This window comes from Diabrotica undecimpunctata, chromosome 5 (genome assembly GCF_040954645.1).
Source record: "Diabrotica undecimpunctata isolate CICGRU chromosome 5, icDiaUnde3, whole genome shotgun sequence".
NCBI classification, from domain to species: Eukaryota; Metazoa; Arthropoda; class Insecta; order Coleoptera; family Chrysomelidae; genus Diabrotica; species Diabrotica undecimpunctata.
In genome coordinates this window covers 939401-963014 of record NC_092807.1, presented here as the reverse complement: position 1 = coordinate 963014, position 23614 = coordinate 939401, and the positions used below count along the sequence as shown (strand labels likewise).

General features: G+C 33.4%; 1 protein-coding gene across 2 annotated transcripts in view; it reads left to right on the top strand.

The window, feature by feature from the left end:
- LOC140440973 (lateral signaling target protein 2 homolog) overlaps window positions 1–23614 on the top strand; it is a 53228-nt gene that overhangs the window by 9049 nt on the left and 20565 nt on the right. For both annotated transcript variants that reach the window (XM_072531335.1, XM_072531334.1), the window contains exons 2-3: window positions 10281–10559; window positions 22527–23587. In XM_072531335.1, the coding sequence (XP_072387436.1) occupies window positions 10281–10559; window positions 22527–23587 (1340 nt within the window). The remainder of the gene's footprint in view (window positions 1–10280; window positions 10560–22526; window positions 23588–23614) is intronic.

Here is a 23614-nt window from a genome sequence, read left to right as displayed (position 1 = left end):
TGACAAGTAGTACTAAGACCGAACACAGGACAAATAATTTTCACAGCCACAGAAAACGTGGAAAGACTTATTATCCAAGGAAAGATCACGAGGAAGATCCCCAACAAGATGGATCGATCAAATTATAGTAACATGCAAAAGACTTATGCATGAGTTACAAGAAATGACCAGAGACATAGATCTTACAATACACGACATCACAATGACCACTTCTCTCCTCCCGGGGGGTCACAATTGAAGAGAGAGGAAGTAAGATGGAATCATATTAAAAATAATAGCTGAGACCACGTCATGCTATAATGTAACACCAGACCTATTAGCTCCTACCAAACGGAAAGATCATCACAGAAAGACCAAAGAAATCAAAAATAACTAGAAACCTAAAAAATATGAAAGAAATTGCCTCGAGATATCTTTCACAATTAAAGAAATAAACCAAACCATTCAGTAAATGAAAAATGGCAAAGCGGCGGAAGTTGATGATATAATTATGTTTGGAACAAACAAAAAACTTAGGCTTATTTGCTAAGAACTGGATCTTAAAACTGCTTAATAACTTGTGGCGCAACTGCAGAATCCCGTAACTATAGAGGAAATCTTAAGTGAAAGTGTCAATGACACAGATTCGCCCAAAAATTATCGACCAGTCTCTCTCCTATACCATCTCTTTAAACTATACGAAAGCCTTCCTAAATCGCACAGGAAACATAGTCGACCAGAATCTCATACCATAATTCCGAATCTCATAGAGCACATAGAAAAGGGATACGAAAATAAATAAATAACAAGACTTCGTACTGGTCGATTTGAGCTCCGCCTACGAAACAGTGAATCACGGAAGGTTGTTGACAAAACTCTATGATCCCTCTCTCACTGGCGGCAAAAACGGAGGACTTGCATTTTTTAAATAAAAACTTAAAATTTTAATTCTCCTTACACTTTTATGTGCTTATCCGAAAAAAAATTCATAAAAAATCAGAAATAAAGAATACACTATTCTTATCACTTTTAAAAGTAGAAAGGTAGTTGTTGATATTATATTCTTTTGTTGTTGTTGAAGTGAGTTAACTCTCAAGTCGAATCAAGTGTCGAACACAATTTGAAGTTGAATTGCGTTGATTTAATCTCAAGAATTATGGTTTTAAATCTCGAAACAGCGGCTGCTATTATTGCTTTGCTTCAAGACGGAAGAAATGAGCGATATGTTGCTCAAAAGTATTATCAAATATCCAATAGTACTGTGCACCGTATTTTTACACATTTCTAGAATGAGTGCCCGTGATGATCATTTCATCCTCTTACAAAGTCTACGAGATCTTCGTGCCACGGCTGTAAAAATCTGAAATCAACTTCAGTACGTCCGGAATACCAACGTAAGTTAACGTACACTTAGAGGAAGGTTTGGAGAAGCAAATTTAAGCAGTCGCAGATCTGCAACAGGCCTACAACTTCTCAGGCGCCATCGAGTGCCCGTGATGATCATTTCATCCTCTTACAAAGTCTACGAGATCTTCGTGCCACGGCTGTAAAAATCTGAAATCAACTTCAGTACGTCCGGAATACCAACGTAAGTGAACGTACACTTAGAGGAAGGTTTGGAGAAGCAAATTTAAGCAGTCGCAGATCTGCAACAGGCCTACAACTTCTCAGGCGCCATCGAGTGGCGCAGCTTCAGTTTGCCAGAAACCATGCTTATTTTACTGTAAATAACTGGAATCACGTTTTATCTACCGTGAGAGAGTATGGCGAAGACATAATAATACAGTTTAAGCCTAAGCATATACACATATACAGCGTTTTGCAGAATGTACCTTCAGGTCTAGGGTAGGCTCAATTATGGTGTGGGCTGGAATTTCTCTAGAGGCATGTACAGAATTGTACATCGTTCCTAGATGCTCCACAATAGCTGCCAGGTTCGTTGATGAAATTCTCCAAGATTTTGTTGTATCTAATGCTGGTTTTGTTGGAAATGAGTTTTGATCCATGATAATGCCAAACCTTACAGTGCGAGAATCACTCAACAGTTTTTAAATGAAGTAAACATCTCTGCAATGTATTGACAAGCATTGAGTCCAGACGCAAACCCAATCGAACATGTTTGAGACATGCTTGAGCGAAGGATACGAAGTCGTGTTCCTGCCCCTTTAACCTTAAATCAGTTGCAAGAAGCCCATTTAGAAGAATGGGAACTTATTCCTCAACAGGACATTTCTCATTTAATTTTAGGCAAGCCAAGCAAAATTCAGCCAATAATTTGAGCACGTGGAGGAAACATTTATTATTAAAATCAGTTTGTCCGGACACATGATTTGTCTTTATTAATTTAGCGTCAATTTGTTACAACATTTACTTACGTTTTTTTCTTTAATATTTAAATTGTTATCTACTGAAACAGTTCTTTGTTCAAAAGTTAAATTTTTATTAGAAATTACTTAAAACAGTGAGTGAGTGCGAGTATGTCATTTTTTTTCTCGATTCTAAAATTTCTTTTTGAAGAGTTTATAAAGATCGTTGTAACCTTCTTCCATGAGAAACTGTATCATAAAATTTCAAAAGATTAAACTTGAAAAGATGTTATAAAACTTCAATATGCACCAGAAAATATGACGAATAAAAATCTTTGTACACAGATTTAGAAGCTGTAAAATTGCTTTTTGTTATTGGTTAATAAAATTCTTTAGCGATGAGAAAAAATACAGATAAAACACGTGTGATTGAAAAAAATATCGACAACTTATACCCCCTCTTTCACAACGCCCATGTCCTCTATGTTACACTTCATATACTTAGTCAAGGTTGGATCGAAAAATTAAAAAATTAAAAAGCTGTAACCTCGATCAGAATGCTAAAACAATGAGGTTGGTCTTTGGTAATCGATTCGCTTAACTAATTTAGCTAATTTGTGTTTATTCTATCCAAATATAGACGAACGAAAATTTGAGGAAGTATTATATTCTTTATTTAGGTAAAATGAAGAATATTTATATATAATTTTCTAGGAGTTTAGCGTGGTTTTTAATACAATATTTAACAGGTTTTAGTGATAATTTGTTTATGGTAATCTTTGGTAATTTGAAAAAAATTCTATCAAACATTGATCAAGACATTTTTCCAAATATGAGTGATAATCAAACGACGAAATTTTAATCCAGTAGAAAAATCTTCAGGAAATGCCTGACGCTTTTTTTATAACGTTTGAAATACTCAAAAATGCAAAAAACTGTTACTTTTTGACATATTTATAATTAAAAATCAATAACACTATTTTCTACAAAAACAAAAATCTTTAAAATTTCAACTCTAAAACTCTTTAGCAATAAGGCGACAGTGACCTAACCTTGAACTTTTTTTTCCTAATTTTGGTTTAGGCACTCCTAACAACAGGCTGTAATATGCTCCAGACAAAGTCGGCTCTTACACAATTTGTAAAAAAATCTAATTTTACGGCTTGTACACTCTTTGCAGTATCCCCTTTTGTTTAGTGGGGGATCTGGATGCTCTGGATCAGGTATTATAATCCCGCACATTTTGCAGCAATCTGGCGCACACCTCTAGGAAATGTCTCAATTAAAGCCCGTGCTGTAATGTTTGGTTTCACCAAGTCAAGTCCTAAATTTTTTTGAAAGATTTTTTTGTCTATATTAAATATTTATAGTCCATCAGTAGGATGCTAACCTTACTAAAGACTCCTTCCTTAAGGTACTCGTTCCACTCAACAGCACTGCTGGCGGTGTTTCAAGGCGTTTTGAAAAGATAAACAGTCATGAAAAAACTGATGACTGAAAAGATAATAGTGGTAAAGGAGCCTTCACTTATTATTATATACCCGGTTCACAATTTGTTGATAGCTCACTACAAGTTTAACCCTAATTAGAAAACTGAAATACAGAGAGAATAGGTAATACGATATAATAGTAAAAACCAACCTAAAACTGACGGTTTAAGACGTTTTCGACTAACCCACCTTATATCTGAAGGAATACAATACCTTATAATCCTATTACGGGGGTATTTTGAATGGTTAGAGATGAACGACCAGTGTCGTAGAGTATATGATTGAAACATTTATTTGAACTAAATAAATATATTTTTTAAATTGTACTTATTGTAAATTGTATTTTTTAATAAAACTTATTTATTTTATTCAAAAATAAAAAGTTTCTTGCCATTTGTAAAAGATACATTTATTTTATTAAGGAAAAAGGCGCCAAATGTCGCCTGGCAAAATTTCCAATGTGTTTTAAATGTATTCATTATTTTCGAATCCGGAGAAAACTAATAAATATTTTTGAAAAATTTAAACGCAGAATGAAAGATTACATTATTACTCAGGGCAGAAAGTCCCTGAAAACTTCTACAATGTTTATTTTAATATGTTATGTAACAGGGGTGAAAATAAAAGAGAAAATATAGTATAATTTTTAATTGAAAATATTGCATGCAAAAGAAACTTTTTATTTATTCTAAAAAATATTTCATTCTACTTTTACATTTTTCAAAAATGCTTTTTAGTTTTCTCAGGATTTGAAAAAAAAATGGATACATTTAAAACACATTGAACATTTTGACAGGCGACATTTTGCGCCTTTCCCCTTTAATACCTTACGATTACAACTACTATTACTTACCTTATATAATTACGATTAGAAAACTATTCAAATTCAAAATAAATAGGATCAACTTCGGAATCCGAGTCGTCTTGAGGGTTAATAATTAGGTTAATAATCTCTACGGTCGCATCAATTATGTTATCAAGATCCCACATTTTTTGTTCTTCTTCTATTACATGTCTTACTGCATCTTTCCAGTTTTGTTTTGTAATATGTTATAAAGACTCGTATAACAATTCACGTACAACTTGTATTTTATATGACGTATTTTTTCTAGCCACATAACTTTTCATTTGTGCCTAAATGAGTTCAATTGGATTTATTTCGCAGTGGTAGGGTGGAAGTCTAAAGACTGTGATGTTTCGCCATTTTGTCAACTACGTATTTCTTGAACTTAGATTTGTGTTGCCGGGCAATTTTTAAAAGTTCTGCTTTTACCATTCCATCTTCGTAAGGCAGATACTTATTACGCAGCCAGTCAAGAATATCCTGTTTCTTCCACGCATTCGTTAGAAGTCTTTCTACTAGTCGTGAATGATAAGGTGCATTATCTAATACTATAATTGAATTTGGTGGTATGTGTTCAATCATTTGCTCAAAATACTCTTCGAAAACATCAGCTGTCATCTCCTCGTGATAGTCTTTTGTGCTTTTGGAATGAAATTCCAACAAACCATGCTTAACAAATCCTTTTTCACTACCAATGTGAGAAATTATTAATCTACTGCCTTTACCAGAAAGTGGGGAGATACCAGTAGACCAACCTTCCATAAAGGCTTGCCTGGAGCTTAATATATTTTTATCTGACCAAATTTTTTTTAGAGTATGACCTGAGTTTATTCACGTTTCATCCTGGTAGAAGATGGGCCTTTCTTCAGCCCGGAATTTTCGTATGAATCTTAGATAATTTCTTCTCCAACATCATCTTCTCCTCCCAGTCAATCAAAAGTGATTTTCGGTCTGATTTCTCCCACCGGAAATTTAATTCTTTTAAAACTTGCCACAATTTAGTTCGTCCGATATGAGGCAAATCCGGGTCGTCTCTAACTTCTTGTAAAATTTTGTTTGGGTTTGGTATTTCTTTTTTGAAAAAAATCCATGAATTTTCCTTCGAATACCATTTTTGGCAAATTCATCAATTTCAATAGGCTTTTTCCCTCTCTTTAAGTGTTCGTTTGTGTTTGGGTTAGCTATACCGTGTTTTTTTCTTTCTGATAGGAACCTATATAAAGTTGACTCTCCTACGCCAGTCATGTTGGCACAACTTTCGACTATGTTGCGAACAGTGTTTGTGGGATTCTGAGAAACCAGAGCATCGTGAACATTCAGGACAATAGTTTTCTGTCTTGGTGAATAGACAGACTTACTGACTGTACACAACAGTACCGGTGTAAAACTTGATGATGAAGCCATCACAAACAATCCAACAAAACGAGCACGAGCGAAAGGTACGTATATGTTCGTAGGTATATGGAATAAAAAATCACTCACGCACTGCATATAATTCGCAAAAGAAATATTCGAGACGCTAATTACTGCCGTAGACGCGAAAACACCGACGAGCCGTAAACTACATGCGATCAAAAACGTACTAAACAAAAAAATTGTTTTCGTTCGTAATAACTTCACCCTTTCAAGTTAAGTTTCGAATATAATTATATTATTAAAAATCTGGGGAATTCCATCTTAATTATCTTGCAACGAATAGTACCTTCGGATATGAATTCCAGGTTTTCTAGTAAAGTGATTAAACGCGAAGATTAGTATTGAAATATCCAAAGAGATAAGGTATTCTTATTTACAAAATTGTTAATAGTTAAATTCTTATTTTTATTAATATAATATAATAACCAACATTAGTCGTGAAAGTTTTAATTGTTTTTTTTACTAAATATATTAGTATTAAAATATTATCAATATTATATATAACAGTCTTAAAACATTGTATTATTATTTAATGAATAAACACCTTAGGAACGCCTATGATTTACGACCGTTTTATGAGTTTGAGGCATATTTCGTGCTCTCAACAATTAGTGAACGAAGAATAGTAATATTGTTTCACTTTTTTGATGCAAAATTTGCACTGAATAAGTCACATTCTAGATATTTTTTGTGTTTCTTTCAATACTTCTACATTTCTTTGTTTTTTTCGTAGTTTTTGGTTTTACTTTATTATTTTTTTAGGTCATATATGTTTCATTCATTTTTTCCATTTGATATTGTCTGTTATTCCTTATACAACTTTCCTTGTTGCCGTTATATCTGTTGTAATATATTTCTTTACTATTATTAATGTAAAGGATTCTTTAGGTGATACTGCCTCATTTTTTTCTTTAACCAGATTTTCTATTGATATCTATCTTGCCTATCACCGTCTTTTAAAGACATTTTTATCAAAAACTCAACCACAGTCATCTCTTTATGGTACTTTTTGTGTTTTATACAGGGTGAGTCATGAGGAACTTTACATACTTCTACCATATGTAGAGTCCCTCAGGGAGCATATCATGTGGCCACTAAAAAATGTCAACTCCTCTTCTTTATTAATTAACAGGGTGATTTGTGTAATTGACCATTTATTTCATTTTACTGTAGTGTTTATACGGCTCATTTGATTTTTTTAATTTTTTCATGATACAGTACACTACTATCAAGCATTCGACTGGTATTAGCTAAACTAAAAAATTCCAGGACTGGCTTTGGAAAAATTAATTTAGGGATTCGTATTAAATATTACACCCTGTATATATTTTTTTTTAAATGCAATAAGTGATTTTCAAACTACATAAATAGCCAATGAAAACGACATATGCGACAATGTTGTCGCACTTTTATTAAATTTTTAGTGAACGATCAAATCTTACCAAAAATAGAACAACCATAATGAAGTATCAAATTATAAGGTATTAATTTAAACAAATGTTATAAATTTCAAACATTTTAATTAAAATGAGTTCCTACAACATAATCTAATACGTAGAAAATTAACATCTTTACTGTCACTTTGTATTATCTCTACGATAGAATCAATTGTTTTTCAATTTTAAATTTTTACTCATAGATCATATTGGGGCATTATTTTCGATAAATAATAAATTAAATTGATTAAAAAGTCAAACCTCTTGTATGTGTTAGTTTTTGTTGATTGTAAATGATTAAAATTTTATGTCAAATAATAATACATTGCATCAACTGTACTAAATAAAAATAAATCTAAAAAAGTTTAAAATGAAGGTTGGCGTTGACCGTTTGACGTTTCTTGATATTTTATACCCATTGTCATTATTGTCATTATCAATTGTTATTTACGTGTACAAGAATACATATTTCTTCTGTCATATCTACGTTAAGTACATTGTGTTAGTTTTGGTAGAGCTTTTGTTACTTTCGTTCAAAATGCCACATCAGTTTTCGACCACAGAATATGCAGACATAATTTTTGTTTATGGATTCTGTAATGAGAATGGTAGGGCTGCTAGTAGAGAATATCGCAGGAGATTTCCTAATCGTCGAACTCCCAGTCATCCAACATTTGGGTCAGTTTTTAATTATTTACGAGAAAATGGCACTTTTCCTAGTGGAACAACAGAGCGACATGTAGATGAAGCGCAGGAAGATGACATTATGGACGCCGTTACTATGAACCCTACAATAAGCACTAGACAAGTAAGTCGAGAACTCAATGTTACTCAATCAAAAGTAAGTAGAGTTTTACAAAAAAATAATCTATACCCATATCACATTCAAATGGTTCAGCGACTACATGCTGGAGATGAGATCGATAGGTTGGAATTTTGTAGATGGATTAACAATAATCGACCAACGCTATACAGGACACTATTTACAGATGAAGCCCAATTTACCAGAGACGGGATAAATAATTCACGAAATTCACATGTGTGGGCAGAAGAAAATCCCCATGCTATTCGAGAACGTCGTTCTCAGTTAAGGTTTTCGATTAACGTGTGGATTGGTGTCATAAATAACCAATTAGTAGGTCCTCACTTTTTTGATGGTAGTTTAACAGGGCAGGTCTATTTGAACTTTCTACAAAATATTTTGCCGAATTTGCTTGCCAACGCGAACGTTGCTATCCGAGGGATGTATTTTCAGCATGATGGGGCACCCCCACACTTTTTACTGGCAGTGAGACAACATCTCAATAATGTTTATGGCAACAGGTGGATAGGACGTGCAGGTCCTATTTCGTGGCCTTCAAGATCCCCTGATTTCAATCCCGTTGATTACCATATTTGGGGACGATTGAAGCAACTAGTTTACGCAGTGAATATTAATAACCGACAACAATTAATTGATAGAATTATACATTGTTGTAATACTATTAGAAACGATCCCCAGAGTATCCGTAATTCAATACGTCAAGTAACAATTCGGCAACAAAAATGTGTACAGGCTGCAGGGTTCCATTTCGAAAATCTGTTCTGAATTATTTTTATTTTGTTACCATTATTGTATCTTTTCCAGTTCTAATTTATGGGTTTATCATAACTATGTACATATTTTTAGTTTTTTTTTTAAATTGTTCTTCGTTATTGTTAGTCATCATCATCATTGGCTTTTACAACTCTTCGTGAGTCTTTGCCGCGTTTACTATTGCCTTCCATTGATTCCGATCCTGTGCTATTATTTCCCATGGCCTTACTTCCATCTTCTCCAGGTCTTCCCTGACTGCGTTATTGTTAGTAGTTACTGTTTTTTGTTGTGCAGTGACTCAGTTTATCATTTCAATTAAAATGTTTGAAATTTATAACATTTGTTTAAATTAACTACCTTATAATTTGATACTTCATTATGGTTGTTCTATTTTTGGTAAGATTTGATCGTTCACTAAAAATTTAATAAAAGTGCGACAACATTGTCGCATATGTCGTTTTCATTGGCTATTTATGTAGTTTGAAAATCACTTATTGCATTTAAAAAAATATATATACAGGGTGTAATATTTAATACGAATCCCTAAATTAATTTTTCCAAAGCCAGTCCTGGAATTTTTTAGTTTAGCTAATACCAGTCGAATGCTTGATAGTAGTGTACTGTATCATGCAAAAATTAAAAAAATCAAATGAGCCGTATAAACACTACAGTAAAATGAAATAAATGGTCAATTACACAAATCACCCTGTTAATTAATAAAAAAGAGGAGTTGACATTTTTTAGTGGCCACATGATATGCTCCCTGAGGGACTCTACATATGGTAGAAGTATGTAAAGTTCCTCATGACTCACCCTGTATATTACAGTCTTATATGACTGTATTTTTATATTTGCATTCTTTCATTTGACGTTTTTGTTGTCGTTCTTGTATTTATTTAAATTTTCATTTATTTACTTTATTTATATTCTTAGATCATCCATTGATATTGTTTAACTATGTGACAGACCTGTATTCTGAAAAATTTATTACATTTTCCTTTGATTACTTATTTTCTTATCATTTATAGTGAGTTTTAGTGATTTCTTGCTATTTTGCGTTATTTTGTGCTAGTTATTTAAGATACCTTCACGTTAGGAAACTCCTCTTCCTCTACTTCGTGTATACTCAAGTCTGATTTTTTTGTTTTGAAGGTTTGTTCAAAAATTCCTTATTTTCTTATCAAATTAACGTTTATCTTTACCCTATTACAAACGGTTTATTGATTTTTGCAGAAAGACGACAAATCCCTCTTGGCCCAGTTTTTCTACGCCGACGATGAGCTCAACAACGTCGTCAACGAACTTGACAGCTTCGATGGCAGAAAGGACCCCGAGCGATGTACGACACTGGTCAATCAATTGCGACAGGCCCAGGACAAGGTCTTGACCATTACCAATGCCATCATGGACGTGCTCATCGGGGACGAGAGAGCCAACAGGGATTTCAGGGTAAAATTTCCGGAGGACGTCCTGCAAGAGAATCTGGCCGGCCAGTTGTGGTTTGGAGCTGACGTAAGTTACGATATTTTTGTTTTTATTTGATAGCATTTTGTTATTTAACCTTTCAGTAGAAGCGGTTTAATTTCGTGTATCATTAGTCGCACACGGTCTAATACACCGGTCATAAAAATAGTCCTCTGGATGCATTTTGTTTTAATTTCAATAAAATAGTTTATTGTTTGTAGTTTTTTTAACAATATTTATTATTATTGACATATTTTGTTTATTTACGTAGCACAAAAAATAGTCCACAATTCTTACAATACAATACAAACTTACAGTTCGAGCATCAACACAGCCGCATTCGACAATAAGACACAGTCGATTGAGTCGATTCGATAAGATAAATGTACCTATCAAAAGAAGGTACAGAGCCGGAGAAACTCGACAGCTTCCGATTGGCATTAGAATTGACCGTCATTGACTCCCACCGGTCTCATAGACAAACTGCGTCTACTGAAAAGTTATGGCGCGAACTTCGTCTTAAAAAATACTGTTACTCTTAAGTACTTTCACAATTTTATAAGAAATAACTTAATTTGGTGCTTATTAAAAGTTAAATCACATATGACATACCCTGTATGTGCAGCAATTTATAGTGGAATTAGTTTTTATTTGTATAATACAGCAATTGTCACACCTTTTAAACAAAAAAGATCAAAAACCTTGGATTCCTTTGTAAAATCACCGTTGACGTTTTGATAGTAGTTTGGAATTGTTTTTTTCTCGTTCTCTCGAAAAAAATTCCTAATAATTCAGGTAAGACAAGGTCAAGATCTTAACGACTTTGTTTTGATGTCTACTCCCACCATATTCTCGTATTATTTTGTCTTGTTCTATGGTTTCGAAATTAAAGAGTTAAAAAATAACGTTTTTATAGAATACTAGGAATTGTCGTGTTGCATTTTAATGTTTTATTACTCGGTTTTAATATAAATTAAAGAAACCTCGATAAATTAATTTTGATCACTTCTCTTTTCTCGCACGGCATTTTTGACCTACATATATCTTCTCTTGATCATCAACTTTTAGGGAAAATGCAAGTAATATGCTTTTTTGTTGCCTCACCAGTATAACATTGATAACTTTTCAACGTCACTATCTTATCGCACTCGATATATATTAACAAAACCATAACCAACAATTTGTTATTGTAAAATGTTAATCATTGTCTATTACATCGAAGGAAAATGTGTACGAGGCAGGGTCAAGGGTGATAACGTTTTTAATGTAGATTATACCCAATTTGCATTATGATAGCTGAAACAGAAATGAAATGATTTCGAAGACGCTGTCGAGTAATAATAATGGAAATAAAACAGCAGATTGTTAGATAAAGGAATATCAACATACATATTCATCATCATCATAAGTGGTTCGACAATCCGTTGTGGATCTTGGCCTGCTCACAAAGAAGTCGCCACTCCTGTCGATTCCTGGCAACTTCCATCCATCTTCTGACCCTTAGAATCTACAGGTCTTCTTCCACATCATCAATCCATCTCCTTCGTGGTCGTCCTCTACTTATTGTGCCCTCTAGTTTTGGAAATGTTAATATCTTCGTGTATTCGCGATCTGCCATCCTATCAATGTGTCCAACCCATCTAAGTCTGTGCACTTTAACGAATTTCACTGGATCGGTGTATAACTGATATAGTTCAAAGTTGTATCTTCGATGCCATAGCCCATTTTCGTTTACGGCACCAAAAATCTTTCTAAGAATTTTTCTCTCACAAATACCAAGAAGTCTTTCATCATTTTGAGATAAGGCCCACGTTTCAGCCCATATATCAAAACCGGTCTTATTAAGGTCTTGTATATATTGAGCTTTACTGCACGTTTTATATTTTTATTTTTTCAATGTTTCTGGAGACCGTGAACAGTTCTGTTTACTATTGCTATGCGTCTTTTTATTTCGCCGCTTGTCGTTTTTGTTGCGTTTACTAGCGATCCAAGATATGTGAATTCTTTGACTTGCTCAAAGATATAGTTGTTAATTTGAATTATCTGTCGGATATTTCGGGGGTTTTTAGAAACCTAGTCCTAATTCACTTGCCGCGTCCGCAAGCCTTGTAAAACACTGCACCATGTCTCTCATACTTCTGCCCACTACAACTATATCGTCAGCAAATGCGAGAATTTGCGTCGATCTATTAAAAATAGTTCCATTCATTCTAATATTTAATTGTCTGGTTGCCTTTTCTAAGGCAATATTAAAGGGGAGACAAGCCAGCGCTTCCCCCTGTCCTAGACCATTAGTAATGACAAAGAACGTAGAGTTTTCTCCTTCAATTTTAACGCATGAGCTTATGTACGTTTTGCATTGTTACTTGAGTCAACGGTGGGGTGCCAAAGTCTATCATTGCATTATATAATGCAGTACTTTTCACACTGTCATAGGCTGCTTTGAAGTCGACGAAGAGATGGTGTGTATCTATGTTATATTCTAGTGATTTTTCTGGAATTTGCCTATGTGCTTGAATTTGATGTGTAATTGACTTTCCAGCAGTAAATCCGCATTGATATTGACCAACAACATCCTTTGTAAAATGTTTAAGTCTTTCAAACAATACATTGCTGAAGATTTTATACGCAGATGCTAACAGAGTAGTGCCTCTGTAGTTCTTACACTCCAGTTGATCACCCTTTTTATACAACGGACATAGTATTCCCTTTGGCCACTCTTCTGGTACCAATTCATTCTGCCATATAAGTACTATATTATCATCTTTTCTTTTTATAAATTTCCGAACAGATTTCATCGATTCCTGGGGCTTTATTGTCTTTGAGTTTTAGGATGGCATTTGTTGACTTCTCTTGTTGGGTCTTCACTGTGTAGTTAACGTTGTAGATTTTGTTGATTGTCTATGTTGTAACCTCCTCCAATATCGTTTATATTTAGATGTTTGCTCTTACGTTCCAGGCTGATAAAGGCTTACGTTCCAGGTGCAAATTTTTAAATCATTATCCTTATTTCGTTTGTTAGGAGTTCGTCGTAAGTTAGACAGTCCGGTTTCTTTCTTTGTAGCTCTCATAACAAAAGGTTTTTTACAGGGTTGGGTAGTTAACCCAATGCCAAACCCCCTTTTCAGAGGCCATTTCAGCCGCTCTCGTCAGTTCCCGACCCAACTTTCCACCCGGGTTGGATACCGGATCTCCAGTTAGGTTGTTCGGTTTACAGGGGACACCAGTGTGGAGGTGAGAGTCGAATTTAATACATATTATAGAAGATAAAAAATTGAAGTGTGAAGTCATAAACAAAGCTTGCTAAAGAGATCCGTCATATCTCCTTCAAACAATCTTCTGTCCGAGATTTGACTTCTAAAAGTTGTATTTTTTAACCAGCTTTCTAAATATTTTTGCCATTTTATTTGAACTAAATAATATGGAAGTTATTGTAACTTTTTTTCCATACGTTATTAGTATACATCTTAACAAAGAAAATGAGCCCTGGATTATTGAGATCTATTTAGTTAAATTACCTGGACCAACATTAGAAATGAGCTAATTTTGCAAAAATCTTATAAACAAATTAAATTTTGCAAAAACTATTCAATCGATATGATCAATCTTTAGCACACAATTCAAACACCATAATACCCTCAAGTTCAGGTACATTTAAACACATTTTCATCATCATCAGTGGCATTACAGCTCGTTATGAGCCAAAGACTTCTTCAGAACAATCTTACATTCGCCCCTGTCTCTGGCAACTCTTCTCCATGCTTTAACTCCGATGGATTTTAGATCATCCTCTATGTTATCTTGATACCTAAGTTTTGGTCTTCCTCTGGCTCGTCTTCCCACTGGTCCTCTTTGGTCGAAAATTTTTCTGATCGTTGCATCTTCATCTCGCCTAATTACATGTCCTATCCATCGGGTGGGTGTCGACTCCGAACTCAAGCGTTTTCTCAAGAATCTGCCTAACTGTGAAGATTTGATCCGTTGTTGATTTATTGGGTCGGAATCCGCAAGAATTGACGAAAATTTAAGTATAGAAGAACACTGGACCAAATGCAAGGAAACTATCCATACAGCGTCTAAACGCTTTTTAAAACCTAACCAGGCTAAAATAAACGAAGATTGGTTTGACGAAGCATGTAGATCCATTAACCAACAGAAAAATGAAGCACATAAGAGATTTCAGCAGCGCAGAACGAGATCAAACCTGGAAGACTATGAAAATCTTAGACGAGAAGAAAAAAGGACGTTTAGAGCCATACGAAAACGCTCTAAACGAGATTGTTAACCACCACAATAGAAAAGACTCGCGAAAATTCTACCAGAAGATAAACAGCTGCAGAAAAGAATTCAAACCCAGAATAAGTTCCATAATTAGTGACAAAGAACAGATACTAAACAGGTGGGCGAATCATTTTGAAGAACTGCTTAGCGACAGTCGTGAAGAAGACCAAATAGAAATTACTTTGCCTGATATGGATGAAAACGCTCAAGAGCCACCCCCACCGAAGAAGAAATTAGAGAAGCCATTTCAAAACTCAAAAATAACAAATCCCCCAGTTTGGACAATCTTCCTGCCGAACTCTTTAAAAATGGTGGTGACACCCTTTTCAAACGCATGCATAAATTAGTAACCGAAATCTGGCAACGGAAAGAAACGCCCGCGGACTGGAAATTAAGTGTAATGCACCCTCTTCACAAAAAGGGAGATATGATGGTGTGAGATAATTATAGAGGCATCACCCTACTTGACGTTGCATATAAAGTATTGTCCAACGTATTGTACAGAAGATTGATCCCCTATGCTGAACAAATAGTTGGGAACTACCAGTGCGGCTTCCGACCCAATAAACAAATTTTAATAAATAATAAAAAAGTTATTAACAATATTCAAATACAGCGATTTTGTTGTTAATTTAGCATATCTCATTTTTTGTATCTTTTTTTTTCTGAAAAAGGTTTTCTGTCTGTTTTTAAGTTATGAACAAAATAATGAGTTAGACGTTTTTATTGTTTATTTAAAAATAGTTTCATTAAAAAATTGATGAATCCCTAGATGAGAGTCTTTTTGTAGTATCTCATACTATACACTTCAATTGTCAAATACGTCTATTCAATTGTGACGAAAAAAATCTTATTTTTTATCAACTTTATTGGTCTACCATAAATTTCTATTACTATCTATCTCCAAGGAAACTAAATCTACTGTTCTGATGAGGTTATTAACCAGTTTTTGGACTAAGCGCTATGTACATTCATCAATTTAATGTAAACCTATAATTCTCGCGTGGATATTAAAAACGCACAACCATAAAACCAACGATTGTGTGTTGACGTATTTACCCGGTCGATTTTAGATAAAGTTAATAACCTGTAGAGTACATGAATCATTTTTTGAAGAACTGCCAGTTTTTTCTGTATCAACGACCTGTAAAAAACTATAATAAAGAAAAAAACAATCTAGAAATACTGGTTATTGTTTAGTAGATGTTTGAATACCGTACGTATTATATTGAAGTGATTAAATACAAAAATATAGTAGGCTTCAATTTAATCTACACTGCTCGACAAAAATAAAATCAGGTCTTTGCTTTTTTTTATCGCTGTAGATTTTATTTTTATAAGCATATTCACGATAAAAAGTGAGATCTGTGTAAAATCAAATGTATAAAACGTGTAAAGTCTGCGCACACACACAACTTTTGTACAAACTTCAGCTCCTAGTGACATGATGTGTGTTCTAATGGAACAGTGGGACCCACTGTTCAACAAATGTCGAGGCTTATGTACTGAACGTTATTTTGGATGTCCTGGATAATGGGACATCTTCTGTTTTACTTTGTGTGGTAAAGCCACCTGATTTTAGGGGTAGCTCGAAGAGCTTGTCTCCCTATGATTGACTGAATTTAATTTTTACGTGACTTTGGACTTGTGTCCTAGAATGTGCATTCCGGGCAGCGAGCCACCGACTATTTGTACGTACAGATTGAACGAATTTAAAACGGAACATACGAAATCAATGTATTTCGGCTCAACTCCGCTCTAGGTGGTTGGCCAACAAAAGGTTGTCAAATAATTATATTATAAAAATCCAATACTTCAGCGGGCTGCTGGATTCTGAATTCATTAAAAGAACAAGTCAAAACTCCACCCAACTAGGTTGCCTAGAATCACTGAAAAAACTAGACTACACAAGCAGTTATTATGCTGTCAAACCACTTATCGCTTCCTTATAGTCCAAGAGATAGAGCCGAAATTTTGAACTGATCAGTAATATGACATTTCTCTATTGGAATATATTCATTGTAACTGGGTTAAAACTTTGCCTTACAGGCGGACGCCCCTCGTGGTACAGGGGGTGGCTATACAGGGATGAAGTTGTCATTTTTTTCGGAAAAATGAACGATCCATAATATGGCTGAAAATTTGCCCAGAGTAAGATCTTCGTATAACTAGACGAAATCACAAAGGGCGGACGCGAGAGTGGATACATAAGGGGTGGCGAACAGGGGTGAAATTGCAATTTTTTGGGGAAAAATTAACGATAAGTAATATGTCCGCCATTTTCATGGCTCATTATTTAGCCCCTTAAAACTCTAAATCCAAAAGGGCGGACAGTTGGGTTGGTACAGAGAGCCATAAAACGGGGTCAAATGTACCACTTGCCTGCGCATTTTAGGTCTCGGTAACAATTTTCAAACTGATTTTATTATGATATTTTTATACCGATTGATTTGAAAATTTGTATGCTCACTTCTGTTACTATTCTGAGAAGCGTCAAGTAGAGTTTTCCTCAAAATTTTCCAAAAACATTTCCGTAAATGAAAATTTTCGTAATTTTTTGAGGTAAAATCTAATTTGTAGAATCCTTTCGATTTTCTGTAAGTTATACCATGATTTTTTTCCAAAAATATTCAAACGATTTTTCCGATAAGAAAAAAAAATTTAGAAAAACCTTTCTAAAACATTTGATTAAACTCTACGTCATCGTCTGAATCTTTTATAGAATATTTTGTAGTTTTAAAATGATATTATGATAATGTTTTTTTTTAAACTAAAGTCATATTTACTTTACAAATCACATTTTTTTCTTAAATATAAATATTTTACGAATTAATTTTTAATTGAATAAATGTTTGATATTTGATATTTTATTAAATTAAAGTAATTTTATAATGATAACTATTAAATATTTTTGGTATAACAAATAGTAATTTTACTTATTTTTTATTACAATAAAAAGGTTTTTAAATTTATATTGCATAAATAATAGTTGTTCAGATACCTCAGATGCCAGAATCAGTTCGAGAAGTAGTGATTGAAAATGAAGCAGATAATGAATGTGATATTATTGAGAGTGAAAGTGACAAAGATGATGAATGTGATGACATTAATGAGAGTAAGAAAAATGACGAAATTTTTAAAGTTTTTCTAATTTTTTTTTTAAATTTCGTCATTTTTCTTACTCTCATTAATGTCATCACATTCATCATCTTTGTCACTTTCACTCTCAATAATATCACATTCATTATCTGCTTCATTTTCAATCACTACTTCTCGAACTGATTCTGGCATCTGAGGTATCTGAACAACTATTATTTATGCAATATAAATTTAAAAACCTTTTTATTGTAATAAAAAATAAGTAAAATTACTATTTGTTATACCAAAAATATTTAATAGTTATCATTATAAAATTACTTTAATTTAATAAAATATCAAATATCAAACATTTATTCAATTAAAAATTAATTCGTAAAATATTTATATTTTAGAAAAAAATGTGATTTGTAAAGTAAATATGACTTTAGTTTGAAAAAAAAAACATTATCATAATATCATTTTAAAACTACAAAATAGTTTTATCAAATGTTTTAGAAAAGTTTTTCTAATTTTTTTTTTCTTATCGGAAAAATCGTTTGAAAATTTTTGGAAAAAAATCATGGTATAACTGACAGAAAATCGAAAGGATTCTACGAATTAGATTTTGCCTCAAAAAATTACGAAAATTTTTATTTACGGAAATTTTTTTGGAAAATTTTGAGGAAAACTCTACTTGACGCTTTTCAGAATAGTAACAGAAGTTAGTATACAAATTTTCAAATCAATCGGTATAATAATATCATAATAAAATCAGTTTGAAAATTGTTACCGAGACCTAAAATGCGCAGGCAGGTGGTACATTTGACCCTTTTGGATTTAGAGTTTTAAGGGGCTAAATAATGAGCCATGAAAATGGCGGACATATTACTTATCGTTAATTTTTCCCCAAAAAATTGCAATTTCACCCCTGTCCGCCACCCCTTATGTATCCATTCTCGCGTCCGCCTTTTGGGATTTCGTCTAGTTATACCAAGATCTTACTCTGGGCAAATTTTCAGCCATATTATCGATCGTTAATTTTTCCGAAAAAAATTACAACTTCATCCCTGTATAGCCACCCCCTGTACCATGAGGGGCGTCCGCCTGTAAGGCAAAGTCTTAACCCATGTTACAATGAATATATTCCAATAGAGAAATGTCATATTACTGATCAGTTCAAAATTTCGGCTCTATCTCTCCGACTATTAGGCAAGCTCCTCTTTCCTTTAAAGGAGACAGATAGTTGAACGAAATTTTATACAATGTCTATCACCGGGTATGGATTTATTTTTGTCCAAGATTTATATTGGTCCACTATTTCAAATGCAGTTCAAACAGACATATATTAAATTGTATGTTCCATTTTAAATTCGTTCAATCTGTATATTCTTCTGAGCAGTACAAACAATGTTTCAGAAGATTTTTTTATAACGTTTTCGAAATTAGGTATTGCAGCTTAGCTGTTTAATACTTTTTGGTAAAATATTGTAATAGTTATGATTAAGGCAATTTTTATCGGAAAGACTCAATATACAGCAATTTGTTCTAACTAGTGACAGTTTCGCGTATTGTGAACGAGAACATCAGACTGTTTCATTAAATGGGCCCGTTTTCTGTGAATTTCAGTCAGAACTTGAAATATCGTCAGAATAAGTAGCGGCATAATTTTGAATTTGATAAAGAAAGGTCGGCAGTGTTCTAGATAACTAACCCCTGCTAAAATCCTGAAGCTTTCTTTTGCATTCTAAGAATTTGAAGTGCATTTGTTGAATTGCCTCATATGATTAAACCATAGTTTAGGTGAGAGTGGAATAAAGAAAAATAGGTAATTTTTAATGTTTCAAAGTTGACAACCCTTGCTATTTGGCGAATAACAAATAATGAACTTGATATATTTTTCCTTAGTTGTGAGATATGAGCCGATCAGTTCAGTCGATTATCTATGGGTATTCCCAATAGTTTAATAGTCTCTTTGTTATCAGGATCATTGTGTAAATTACTTGCAGATGTAATCAAATTTTGCGTTTTATCAGAGTTAAGTTTTAGTTTGTTTGCAGCAAATCATGTGCTAGATTTAATAGAAACTTCCTCATAAGAAATTTTTAAATCATCATTATTTTCCCTGTCGTATTTAACGTATGTCGTATCATCTACGATTTGTATGGATTTGTACTGAGATATGAATTTAGGCAAATCGTTGACATAAATAATAAACAAAAGAGGTCCTAAGACTGAACCTTGTGGGACTCCCATGTTTTACGTATAGAAAATCGGAGAGATGACCTTTAGACATTAGGCCTGGTGTCTGCAACATAGATACGAAGTTATAATCTTAAGAGGGATACCTCTGGTTCCATAGTAATTTAATTTGTGGAGCAAAATGTCGTGTGAAACGCAGTCAAAAGTCGCAAAGAGAAATTGCTATGCGATTGCCGCGTAACAAAACACTGACGATAGGCTTTTTAGTCCGAAAACATTCTGTGATGTAACCCGGAAGGGTGTTAAATTATATATCTTTTATAAAAGATTTTAAATAAACTTATGTTTTTTATCATTATCTCGGTCAGTTGTTTATGTATTTTATTTTGGAAACTCTCGAAATAAAAAAAATTTTATGGTCTATATACAACTTTTATTTGAAACATTTTTCTCTAGAATGTATAATAAACTTTTCATAGACAAAAAAACTATGTTTTTCACTTTTTAAGATTGTTTAAAAAAAACGAAATCAGCTGTATATCTTCATGGATTTTTCACCAGCTACTCCTCATATACATTTTAGAACCTTTAGAAATTAAAATAACTGTATATTTTTTTTTTCTTTTTTTGCTTTTTTTTTCATTGACTGGGGACATACTCGATTTCAAAATGTGTCATAGCACTTTTTGCTGTTTTTAAATCAAAGCCTTAATCCCAACATTATATGAGGGGCTTTTTTTATTTATATTTATCAATAATATAATATTTATCAATAACCAAGTAGAAAAACTGATCAATCCTAAAACTAACACAACATTATTTGTATTAGTTACACAACATAATTTGATTGATTAATTCCTGCTATATTTATCGATTTTATCAAGCAAAATTTGAAGTTAACAAACTAAAAATATTATTTTAATAACAAAATTAGTCGATATCTACATAAATTTTCGTTTCGAGGCTTTTTGTTCTACTGATACTGAGAATGTTGCATACGTTTATCATTAATGTTTACAAAACTATCGAATATTTTACCAAAACAAAACTATCCTTTGATCGAATGTGTATACTTTTATTAATCATTTAATATATGGGAACGATTTTATGTTATTGGCGTGATTCATACGTTTTTCTTCGATCGATTGATGAAAAATGTTAGTAATCAACAAAAAATTTTCTGCTGTATTATTAATTCTGGAATTCAGTCGCAATTTGTTAACAACATTTACTTTTTTTACCTCAACCTATACCACAATCATTATATATATATATATATGTTAGTTTTGATATTTCCGCGGGAGCTGTATGTTATATCAATGGTATTCCGGTTTTGACTCCGCGTTAAATGTTGTCAAACCCGGAATACCATTGATATAATATATATATATATATATATATATATATATATATATATATATATATATATATATATATATATATAGAAACTTTTTTATTTCCTGGGTTTGTCGGTCTGATGTAAATAAAACTATTTAAATTTTGCTTAAACGTTTCGGCAAATTTGCCATTTTCAATAAGCACTATATTAAACTTTAAACATTACATTTTATAATTAAATTTCATGTTTACACTTTTTTAAAAAGTTTAACATGGATTAAAAATTGGTATCTGACATTGACAGATGACATCTGGCAGATATCTTAAAATAGGAGTGATTCAGGGTCGTATCTTAAATATCTGCCGTAGTGCATTTAAGAAAACAGCTCAATTTATTAAATTATGATACATATTGGAAAGATCTTTGATGTCAGTCTTATTATTGATGGAATTTGGATCTTTTTTTATGTGAATCATCTCCAATATGCATCTTTTGTTGAAATTTTGTTCCTTTTCCAAAATCTGTACATTTTCAAAATCAAAAGAATGGCTATTTTCTAGAGAATGTTTGGCCAGGTCTGTTGTGTTTTTATGCCTTGGTTTGTACACTATGTTTTTGTACAACAATTCTTCTACGTAGGTATTGGTGTGTTTGTCCAATATATGTTGAATTGCTGTCTTTACAATTTATTTTATAAATAACGTGTGATTGATGGTCTTTATTAACTTTAGGTTTAAATTTTGAAAAATATTTTCCAGATGTTTTTGATGATTTATGTCCAATATTAATATTATACTTTGCAAACATTTTTGACAGTTGTTCAGAAATTGCATTAATGTATGGTAAGGATATATAGGATTTGTTGGAGTTAGTGACGTTATTATTATTATTATTGCTAGGAATGGTTTGGGTTTGTAGATATAGATGTTTGTATAGATAGATTCCTCCCTTATGTGGCCAATTCGTTTTATGGTTCTGTAATTGGTTTTTTACACAGGTACTAGAATGCTGCTTTTCCATCCAGTTAGTCCCACTTTCCTATCACTTCCATTCAATTTTAATTAAATTAAATGTTTTTTTTTATTGGATATCAATTTACTTTGTTTTGTGTGTTTTAGTGCTTGGCAGCGGGTTCTTCCATAATGAACCGAGAACAAGAAAGCTGCGCCATGCGCCCGCTGGCTAAAGCCGTCACCAAGAGCCTAGAAAACGTGCGCAATCTGTTGCGCGCCACGTGCCTGCGCAACAACACCCCCAACGGACCAATTAAACTCGACTCCAACGAGCAGGACACGGAGATGTTGTTGGAAAGCTTGAAGATATTCGACAGATTGTTCGCCGAGTTCGAGCTAGCCTACGTCAGCGCCATGGTTCCTGTTAAGTCCATGCAGGAGTACGAGCTGCAGGAACTCATAGGCGTGTTGTTTTCGGAGACGTTGCAGAGGGCGCTCAAGATGAAACTGTTGACGCAAGACATGATAGACGACTGTGATCCTGCTTTAATGTTCACCATTCCCCGTTTAGCAATAGTCAGTGGGCTGTTGATATTCCCGAACGGGCCTCTTTGCATAGACAGACCCATAGAAGATATGAGTGAAATGTTTAGGCCGTTTAGGACACTGTTACACAAAATTCGGGAGTTATTATTCACTTTAAACAAACTAGAACTGTATAGATTAGAAAAATTGTTGTGTGATAACGAACAAATTAATGATGTTAAATCTGTTAGTGACTTAGGTGTTGATAATGAACTTTTAGAATTCATAAGTCCCTTTTATAACGACTACACATTATGCCAAGATTCGCTTTCTAATTATTTAAAGAACGATAGCGAGAAGCCTACATCTTACAAAAAGACGACTGCTCTGGATTGGTTTGCCGAGCACGACATCGTAGACGACGGGTTACCTTCTACATCTGGATACCTCATCCCTACAAACGTTCTTCACAATACCATAATCGCAGCGAACACAAATTCTCACACATCAATCAGTAGGCTCGATTCTCCCCCGGACCACGATTCCTTGGAGATCATTTCCGTGGCAGCTGCTACCCTCTCGTCCATTTTGACCACTCAGGATGCTATTCCCGGAAAGGATGAAACCAAAAAGAATACCGTAGAAGATCTGGAATCACCCGATGATTCTGGAATATGCACGGAAAATACTAGTCTCGATAGGTAAGACATTTATTTTTCTGAAGCACG